This window comes from Notamacropus eugenii, chromosome 5 (genome assembly GCF_028372415.1).
Source record: "Notamacropus eugenii isolate mMacEug1 chromosome 5, mMacEug1.pri_v2, whole genome shotgun sequence".
Classification (NCBI taxonomy): domain Eukaryota; kingdom Metazoa; phylum Chordata; class Mammalia; order Diprotodontia; family Macropodidae; genus Notamacropus; species Notamacropus eugenii.
Window position 1 is genome coordinate 90310941 of NC_092876.1, and position 11203 is coordinate 90322143.

The 11203-nt window shown below is 37.1% G+C and overlaps 1 protein-coding gene across 1 annotated transcript; it reads right to left on the reverse strand.

Annotated features, from left to right (window-relative positions):
- Positions 1 to 5118: 5118 nt before the first annotated feature.
- LOC140508677 (olfactory receptor 52P1-like) lies at positions 5119 to 6044 on the reverse strand. Its single transcript, XM_072616566.1, has one exon. The coding sequence runs from the start codon at positions 6022 to 6024 to the stop codon at positions 5119 to 5121; it is 906 nt and encodes a 301-aa protein (XP_072472667.1). The 5' UTR covers positions 6025 to 6044.
- Positions 6045 to 11203: the final 5159 nt, after the last annotated feature.

Below are 11203 nucleotides of genomic sequence, written 5' to 3' on the forward strand. Positions count from 1 at the left end.
GTTTTATTGATGTTTTTATTTATTTTATCATGATAAATTTTTAATATGCATGCCAACCACTGAACCATTCCTTCCATCAAAGGAAAATAAAGAAAAACTGACTGAGAAAACAACCATGTCTATCAGTATATATAACATTACACATTTATAATATTACATCACTCTTCAAAAAAGGGAACTGTGTCTCATCTGTGCTCCAGGTTCAAGTTTCTTCATTATTTTTAATCTGAGTTCACCCATATTTAAGTGCTGTTTCATTTATATTATGCAAATCCTTATTGTACATTCTTCCATCTTCACTGTTACCACTTTATGAAGTCCTGCTATACTTCTTTGAATTGCTCATATTCATAGAGTATAATTTGTCCCACTATTTCCCAACTGATGGGTATATACTTTGTTTTTCAAGTTTTTGCCAGCACAAAAAATGCTGCTATTAATATTTTGGTACATATATGAGACCATTTTCTCCCTATCATTGCCCTTTTTTGAGTGGAGTAGTATCACTAGATAGTAGGAGAACGACTGGATGAAAAGGTATGAATATTTTTGTAACTCAATAAGAAATTCAAATTGTCTTACAGAATAACAGTGACAATTCTGAGATCTGGTAACAATGTATTAATGTGCCAGTCTTCCATAGTCCCTTCTAAATTTATTATTTCTATCCTTTTTAATATTTGGAAATTTGATAGGTGTAAGAAAAAACATGAGTATTAATATTATGAATTATTTAGAATATTGCTCATATGATTAACACTTTCTTCTTTGGAAAAACTTTCTTGAACCCAGTTATCTTGACTCTAGGCCTCACCTCCTGTCCAATGTACAACTTAGATATTAAAATATTATCTCCGGATTTGTTTTTATTTATTTTTCTTCCCTTTTTCTTCAAAAAATTCTCTTTGTTAGAAGACATGACCCTGTGAGATGGGGGAGGAGAGACATGTATTGGAACATTAAGTGATTAAAAAACAAAAGTGTCAATAAAATTTCATTTTTTTAAAAAAAGCTATGATATTAGCATTGTCAGAACTCCCTCCTCTAATGTGGATTCCAACTTTGCATGGCTCTGTGATTCTCCTTCGAGATATTACATAAATCCTCCAGAGAAGATCTAGTGAACTAAGGAGGCCCTCCTTTTTTCCTTTTTTTTTTTTTAAGTATCTGAGAGATATTGTTTAAGTTTTTGGGATGCCCACCTATTTGCTCTCATTGATGATACATGACTGTTACCCAAAAGACCATGCATTCTGATTACCCCTTGCCCCAATTTACCCTCAATTCTATCAAACCACTCCTTTTACTTATCCCTATCTTGTCTTTTTTCTTGTAGGGCAAAAGTGATTTCTGTACTCCATTACCTGTATCTTATTAACAGTTGTATGCAAAAACAATTCTCAATATTCATTCCAAAGACTTCGAGATCCAACTTCACTCCCTTCCTTCCTCCCCACCCATCCTCACTGAGAAGGCAAGCAATTCAATACAGGATATATGTGTGCAACTTTGCAAAAGAATTCTGTAATAGTCATGTTGTGTAAGACTTTATTTCTCTCCCTCCTATTCAGCCCCAAATTTGTTCTGTCTTCTCTTTTGACCATGTTCCTTCCCAAAAGTGTTTACTTCTGATTGCTCCCTCCTCCCATTTCCCTTCCCTTCTCTCATCCCCCAACCTCACTTCTCCCCTTCTCCCCTACTTTCCTGTAGTGTCAGATATATTTTCATACCAAGTTCAGTGAACATGTTATTCCCTCATTAAGACAAATGTGATGAGAGTAAGTTTCACTTTTTTCCCTCTCACCTCCCTGCTTTTCTCCTCCATTGAAAAAGCTTTTCCTTGCCTCCTTTATGAGAGAAAATTTATCCCATTCCATTTCTTCCTCTCTCCTCCAATTTATTTCCCTCTCACCACTTAATTTTATTTTGTAAATATCATCCCTTCCTATTCAATGCACTCTATGTTCTCTGTCTATATATGTATATATATATATATGTGTGTGTGTGTGTATGTGTGTGTGTATATATGTGTGTGTGTGTGTGTGTGTGTGTGTGTGTAATCCCTCCAACTACCCAAATATTAGAAAAATTTCAAGAGTTGCAAATATTATCCTTTCATGTAGGAATGTAAACAGTTCAAATTTAGAACATCCCTTATGATATTTCTTTCCTGTTTACCTTTTCATGCTTCTCTTGATTCTTGTATTTGAAAGTCAGATTTTCTCTTCAGTTCTGGTCTTTTCATCATGACTGTTTGAAAGTCCTCTGTTTCACTGAATGACCATTTTTTTCACCTGAAGTATTATATTCAGTTTTACTGTGTAGGTGATTCTTGGTTTGAATCCTAGTTCCTTTGACTTATGGAATATTATATTCCTAGCCCTTCATGTAGAAGGTAGAATGTAGAATGCTGCTAGATCTTGTGTTATTCTGTTTGTATTTCAGCAATACTTGAATTGTTTCTTTCTAGTTGCTTCCAATATTTTCTTGTTGACCTGGATCTATTTTCTAGGTCAGTTGTTTTTCAAATGAGATATTTCACATTATCTTCTATTTTTTTTTCATTCTTTTTGTTTTGTTTTGTAATTTCTTGGTTTCTCATAAAATCAGTAGTTTCCATCTGCTCCATTCTAATTTTTAAAAAACTATTATCAACACTTAGCTTTTGAACTCCCTTTCCAGCATTCTTCTCCTCATTGACTTTTTACACCTCTTTTGCCAGTTGAGTTATCCTATTTTTAAGGGTGCTATTTTCCTCAACATTTTGGGGCCTCCGTTAGTGACCTGTGGACTTCCCTTTCATTATTTTCTCACATTTCTCTTTCCAATTTTTCTTGATCTCTCTTACTTCATTTTCAAAATCCTTTCTTGAGCTCTTCCATGGTCTGAGGCCACTTCATTTTTATTTTGAAGGTTTTGGAAGCAGAAGCTTTGACTTCCTCTGATCCTATGCACTGTTCTTCCTCAACAAAAAGAATGGAAGGAAATATCAGCTCACCAAGAAAGTAACCTTCTATAGTCTAATTTTTTTCCATATTTTGAGCATTTTCCCAGCCAGTTATTGGACTTTTGAGTCCTTTGTCAAGAGAAGGGTATACTCTGGGGACCTGGAACTTCTCAGTTCCTCCAATGTTGTATAATCAAGGGAGAGGAGTTTACTCCTCTCCTGGCCTGCCTACTGGTCCAGGAGCAACCAAAAACTTTTCTGCCCAGAATCAGTGAGTAGAATTCCCTCTCTACAACTGCCTCTAGGTCCACCACACCAGCGCTCATCTTTACCCCAGGGCTACCTCTCAGGGCTGAGAATAAGATCAGGTGCTCAATTCTCCCAGGGGCTTTAGGTGGAGGGCTCCAAAAATAGAAACTGCGGCTTCAGTGGCTGCTGCTGGTGGTTCAGTCCCCATTCTCTTCTCCTGGGTGAAAGAGCTTACTCACTGACCTTTGGAGCTGTTTTTGGCATCTGTACTGTTTTCAGTGGCACCCTGAAACCTCCTCTGGGTTCTGTCCCTGCTTCATTGCACAGCCCACTCTGTTCAACGCCTGGTGCAATATACCTTTCCTGTTGGCCTTTCAGGCTGTCTTGTGCTGGAAATCTCTTTCATTCTATTGTTTTGTGGCTTCTGCTGCTCCAGAATTTGTTTAGAGTCATTTTTACAGGTATTTTATGGGCTATGGGAAAGAGTTATTAGAGGTCCATCCTTCTACTCGACCATCTTGGCTCAGCCCCCCAAGTGTACCTCTTTAGTAACAAGGTGCAGACCTTAGGACTTGGTGACAAGCATACCATAGTTTAGTGAAAATTAAGAGTCTCTGACTTTTTTTTTTGGTACCTTCAAAGTATGTATGTGACAGTGATTCACTGACTGTATCTACATTTTATATAACAGACAAATTATAAGCACTTAATAAATACTTTTTTCCTTTCTTCCATCTTTCCTTATATACGTATGGACTGTGAATGTGTGTGGATGAATACACATCTATATGTTGGTTCATGTAAGTTAGGAAGTATGTGATTTCAGAGTGAATTAGAACCTGAAAAATGAGAATTTTGTGGCCACTGACAATTTGTCCTAATCTCTCCCTCCTTGGCTTCACACATCCCACAGACATGCTAAGCACTGGCAGTGTTCCTTTGACACCATTCATCTGGGAAAGACTAGGACAAATATATCCTAGAGAAACCCATACTTGGGAAAGATGGATATGGGTTGTGGGGGGAGGGAATGTGGAACATAAATACAAGTAGTCTAATGGAGGATAATGACGTCATTGCAGATAGGAGATAGACTGATACCCTTGTGAAGATCTCACTGATGAGATTTCTGTTGTTTCATGCTAGAGGTCATTGACAATATAGTCCTGAATCTGTACTGATAAGTTTCTGAGTGATCTGGGACAAACTATTTAGCTTCTATGGGGCCTAGCTCCTTCACCTATAAAATGAGATCACTGGATAATCTATAATAACGTGTTCAGCTCTAATATTCTTTGACTGATAAGCTTACAACCACATTAGATGATTCCTATTAGAAAATTTCTGCTGGTAGAGATAGCACTAAAAGAGAAGCCATGGGGCATAGATGACTGGTAGGAGAGCAGAGGGGTGAACTTCTAACACAAGCAACAGTAGAAGCTTGAAGTTGAAATCCAGGTAAAGATTGTATGATCAAAGGAGAAAAGTAGATATCTACAACTGATATCCAGAAAAATAGGTAAAATGTATATAATTATTCAAATAAATGATATCACCATTCAGTTTATCATTGGTACCTCTGTACAATACCTCTGAAAGGTAGGAAAGCCAAGTGAAACTGAGGGTAATCTAGGAATAGATATGGGGAACCTACCCTATGTGTCCTTTCCTAGGGAGGAAAGAGAGGTATGGAGGTGGACATTGATTGTTGCCTGGGTTTGCTGGAAGGGCCTAGCTGACTCTAGGGAAGGTGTTTCTTCCTCAAACCAAAATTGGATCTTATTCATTGCTTTCCCTGAGCTTTTGAAACTGTCTTCTCTTGGGGATGCTGACTTTTAGTTATCTAACATACTATCTCCAAATCATCCCAGTCCTTTGTCCCCAGAATTCTGGTCTCTCAAGAACACTCTAACTACTCGATCTCAGATCTCTTTGGTCTTTACACCATAGACAATGGGGTTAAGAGTTGGTGGGAACAGTAGGTAAACATTTGCCAGGAGAATATGGATGTGAAGTGGGACATGATGACCAAAATGATGGGTAAAGAAGGAAAAGAAGGCAGGTGTATAGGAGATGAGGATGACACAGATGTGGGAGCCACAGGTTCCCATGGCCTTAGCCCTGGCTTCATGAGATGCGAGTCGCAGGACAGCACATTCAATGAGTACATAGGAGAGGCCAATGAAGAGCACATCAACCCCAATGGAAAGCAATGCTGTCGTCAAACCATACACACGATTGGGTATGGTGTTCCCACAAGCCAATTTCACCACAGCCATATGTTCACAATATGTGTGTGGAATCACATGGCTATGGCAGAAGCTCAAGCGCCCAATAAGAAAGGGGAAAGGAAACATCAGCAGGAAACCATGTAGCACAGAAGCCAAGCCAATCTGAGAAATGACTGTGTCAGTTAGGATGGTAGCATAATGCAGTGGGTCACAGATGGCAATGTAATGATCAAAGGCCATGGCTAGCAGCACTGTGGACTCCAGGATGCAGAAGGCATGAATGAAAAACATCTGGGCCAGGCAGGCAGCAGCAGAAATGTGCCCAGCCCCAAACCATAGGATGGCCAGAAGTTTGGGCAATATGGTAATGGATACAGCCAGGTCCATGGAGGAGAGCATGCGGAGGAATAAGTACACAGGCTTATGCAGGATAGGCTCAGTAGCAATCACAGCCAGGATGGTCACATTACCTAAGATAGTAGCCACAGCCAGGCAGCACACAGGTATGGAGAACCATAGGTGGATTGACTCCAAGCCTGGAATACCAAGGAGAAAGAAGACGAGGGGTTCCTGAATGGTGTGGTTTAAATGTGTCATGGTCAACTTCAGGATGCTGGGCTCCCGGTTATTATCATATATTCATCAAATCACCTGCAAAAGAAGGACAAAGATATTAGGGATTAAGAAAGGAATAAGACATTGAAAAGTGCTAAAAGAGAGAGGGTTTCTTATCTATCCCCTTATTTAACTAAGACTTTTGGAAATACCCTTGAGTTCAAGTCCACAAATACCTCCAGGATCAGACTCCACCTAGGGCCTCAGGGGTTGATCCAAGACAATCAGGGTCTCTGATACTGCCTTAACTGGTCATTCATTCAATTTAAACAGTTAAATGTCTAGAGATAACTAGGTGGTGCCATGTGTGCCATGCCCTGGACTTAGAGGCAAGAAGACTTAAATTTAAATATGGTCTCAGATAATTAGTAATTGGGTGATCCTGGATAAGTCACTTAAACTCCCTAAGCCTCAATTTCCTCACCTGTAAAATAGAGATAATAATAACAAACATTTAAATGGCTCTACTTTGTGCAAGGCACTGTCTTAATTGTTTTATAATTTTTTAATCGTTTAATCTCTTTATAAAGTTTTTAAATTTATTTTCAACTTAATAGAACATAAGAAAAGAAAAAAAAAAACATTCCCATGCACATAGATGTATATAGAAGAGGATTCAATATAAAACAATAAGTTTCCTTTTCAAGAAAACCTACATAATAAATAGTACATGTTGTTTTCAAAGTTGTGTAGCTTTTCTTTGCTTCTTGATAGGATTTTCTTTTCTTCTCTGCTATGAACTATTTCCTTTGCTTTTTCCCCCTCTCCCTCCCCTCATCACCACCAAAATGAGGTTACAATTAAACATAGATACAAACACATAGACATACATATATATAATATATATAATTATATTTTATATACATAGATAACTATAAATGCACACATATATACACATATACACCCATAAGCATATATGTAAGACTGTAGTCTGCTTGTTTCCATTTGCTATGTTTTTCTGAAAGTTGATAGCATCTTCCTTAAGTTCAAGTCTTTCCATGTGCTTCTAAGTCAACCAGCTTATCATTTCCGATACCACAACAATACTCCAACCCAATAACATTTTATCTGAGAAATTGTCTATGAAAGTTTTTCTCAGATTTTCTGCATTCCTTCTATTTTTGGCTTCATAGCTTTTAATTATACAAGAAAATTTTAATTTAAAATAATCAGTCATCCATTTTACAATTCAATAATGCTCTCACCTTAAAATATAGCTTAAGGTTTTATTATTTTCTCTAATTCAGCAAGATAGTTTAGAAATTTGATTGGGATGGTTATATATGAAGAGATTAGTTAGATAAAATTATTATTTTTAAAATTATATTAGCTTTATCTACTGATGAAGAATAAATACTACCACAATTATTTAGATCTAATTTATTTGTATAAAAAGTTTTTTGATGTTTTTGTTCAGACAGTTCCTGTATGTATTTTGGCAGATACAGCCTCAAGGGATTTTATACTTAGTTACTTTAAACAGTCTAAAACATTACTGAATAATATGGCTGACACATAGTGTAGTTTCCCTATTTTTCTCTTTCGATTGAATCCATTTTAGCTTTATCTTTGTCTGAGATTATGATTACTACTACTGCTTTGTTTTATATACTAAATCCTACTCCTGATCTTTATTTTATGTTTCTATGTATCTCTTATTTTATAGCATTTTCTGAAAGCAACATATTATTGAATTCAAATTTTTAATCTGCTATCAATTTCCATTTTATGAGTAAATTCATCCCATTACTTGTTATATATTTTCCTTCTTCCTGTTTTTCCTCACTATCTCTTCTCACCCTATTCCTATCCCTCCTCACTCTTCTGCTTTACTTCTCCCTGCTACCTTGCCCTCCTATTTCTTAACTGACTCACCCCTCCAAGAATCCCTCCCTTATCCTCATCTTGCACCCTATTCCCTTGCGCTCTTGTTTCTCTCTCAATTTATGAGCTGTTTATACCTATATATGTAGGTATACATATTATCTATACCTATACCTATATATCTATATAGATATAGATACATATGCTGTTCCCTCTTTAACTCATTCCTTAGGAGAGTAATATTTCAGCACTACTTCACATATTTCTTTCTTTCTTTGTTTATTTGTTGTATGTTATGTTGCCCTCAAGAATTATTTACTCTCAGGGTTATGATTTGAACCCTGCATTTCAACACTGAACCCAAAGACACTAGGTCATCATGTCTCTTACATACTCCATGCTTTCCTTTGAAACCAGAGATTATTTGAAACTAGGGGTCATTGACTGCCTACCAGGTATAGTACTGAGACCCCTGCCCCTATCCAGAAGAAGGAACATCAGAAACCACAAATTATTAAGCTACAATTCATGACAAAGTAATCTGCCAGTTGCCTTGAACTGAATTTTCTTCTCCCATCGTTTACTTCCAGGTTTCTATAAATGTGTAGACAATGTTGCTTGCACAATGAGCTAGGGAAAATGAGAGAGAAATGCCAGTTCAATCCATCCTTGATGTATGATATTCTTCCATGAGTATCAGAATCTCCTGAAACTACATGGGTCCTCTGATTTATAGTACTACAAAATAATCCATGTTAAAAAAAAGTTCTATTTCTTTGATATTTAAACCTGTCTATTATCTAGTATCCCAGGAAGGAGGATATTTTCAGGATATAAGACTTGGTACTGAATAGATCAGGAGTGGAGAAGCTGCAACTTTAAGGTCACATGTGACCTGCTAGATCCTTAGGTGGGGCCTTTTGACTGAATCCAAATTTTACAAAACAAATCCTTTTAAAGATTTGTAAAATTTGTATTCAGTCAAAAGGCCACTGGTATCAATACCCAATTAATTTTAGTTAACTTCCTTGCCAGACTTTTATGAACCATGTCTCTCAGTCTCCCTCCTCCTTTTACCCAATCCACAGAATCACCCCCTAGAAGTATCCAGTTTCTACAAAATCACCCCATCCCCTCCTCATTTTTAGGAAAGATTTAGAACAGGACTTCATGCATTCAGTAAATATTTTTCAAACAATGAAGGTATTAGTCAGTTACACCTTAATGAATATTCAAGCATCCTTTCCCTTTGTGGAAGAAAAGGCTTATGTTCTGGCAAAGGAACTTCAGTCCTAGGGGCAGCAGCTTTCTTTTGGTCCTGAAATATCTCCACAGAGGTGAAGAACCCACACCCCATACCTCCCACCCCAACTCATGGCTCCATGTCAAGTTGGCACAACATCACCAAGGAAATAGCCTCAAATAAGGCAAAGGTCACACTCAGGGAACTTACTCTGTTTATCTAAGCTATGTGTTTATGTAGAAGTGTACCATCTTCAAAATCTGTCATTTTTTCCCTCTATCTAATTTGAATAGCATAATAACATAGAACTTGGAATAGACTTCAATATACTTGCTGTTTCTCCACCAGGTGATGTTTTCCTTTCCAGAAGCCCTACAAAAATTCTCTTCATTCTAAACTCAATGACAGACTAAATGGTGCCCATGACCAAATGCCAGCTCAGAGCTTCAGGGAATCCCAGAGATAGAAGGAACTTCAAATACCATGCAGTCTCACCAGAACATCGAAAGGATTACCCTTTTGGACATTCCTAACAATTAGTCATACAATATCCCCTTGAAGACCTCTAATGAAGGATGATTTTTGACAGAAGTATGAAATCATTTAATCTCAGTTTTCTCAGCTATAAAATGAGACTGATAATATTTAAAGTACATGGCTCACAGAAGTATAGTGGGGAAAGTGCTTTGTGAACTTTAAAATGGGAGTTTTAGGATAGAAAAAGTGATAGGGACTCAAAGTGTGATTTCATTAGGGTAGGGAGCTCCTACTGATGATATAAGTTTGACTTTCCCTGAAATTTATATTCTGAGTGTACTCTAGGAAACTAAGAAGATAACTGACTAGTACAAGGTCACAAGCTAATATAAGGCAGAGGAGACAGTTATTGTTGTTATTAATTCCTAAAATAATCAATTGCACTTTGAAAATTTTAATGTTCAGAAAGTTTTTCCTTCTCATACAGCTAAAGTTTGTCTTTATGACAGGTATACCTAATTCTACCTGCTGGGGTAAAACCTAACAGATCTATTCCTTCTAGCCCATGTTAGTCTTTTAGGGATTGGAAGGGGATTGTAGTGAATGCTATAACATTCACCATAATCTCTTATCCAGACTAAATATCTTCAGATAGTAGAATTCTAGATTTAAAGTTAGAATAGACCTTGAAAGTTATTTGGTGCAGATTTCTTATTTTTCACATGAAGACACTGAAGCCCAGAGAATTTTGTGACTTCCTCAGGTTCACACAAAGATGAAGTTTCATAGCAGGAAATAGACCCTAAGTCCTTTGATTTAAAGTCATATTCATTTTACTCTGTCAAGCTGACTATTATCTACACCAAAGGCTATGAAGAATTCCTGATTATGTCCCACATCCCTGAACCACACATTTGTACCAAAATCTCCTTTGACTTTCTGCAATGAGAAATTAAGGTTGAGACTCTTGTGCCATCTCCACTTCCAAAACTTACCTTGAGCAATGTGCAGTTAGGGTCTCTCCATACACCCCAAAGCACCTTCATGATATAAATGACAATTGTGGAAAACTACAGAGGTGGAATGAATGTTTTATCTACATGTGTGCTTTCACAGGTAACTCTCCCTCAGCAGAAAGCTACTGATATTAGGCATAGTTTTGAAGAATCCTTCAAATGATAGTTTACCTTGCTTTGAGCCCAGATGTGGCTTTTACCCCCTTCTTTCTCTAATCACTTAAGCATCATTCTAATAATATAGTCATCATAAGCATTTGTGGTTCCTAAGTTGGACCACAACATAGGTCTTTCTCTGTTGAGTCATCTGATTATGAGCTTATCATCTTAACATCCAAGTACCTAAAAAGTCCTGCAGAATCATTGATCAAATTAAATATCTCTTTTGGATGCAGAAATGGTCCTCAGATATTAACTATAACACACGTTGTACCCAGTTCTGCTTTTTCAACATATTACATAACATAGTTTGGAGTCTTCTCAAAGCTGAGCAGTGGAAATCATCTTTCCCTACCCCCTACCTGTAAGCCCATACAGACAAATGGGTATTTTCTGTCACCAAACATTTTCAGAGGGAGTTTTAAACAATCCGTAATAGTGA

Excerpts from the sequence above, each read along its gene's own strand:
- LOC140508677 (XM_072616566.1), bottom strand. The coding sequence starts at position 6,024 with ATGACACATTTAAACCACACCATTCAGGAACCCCTCGTCTTCTTTCTC.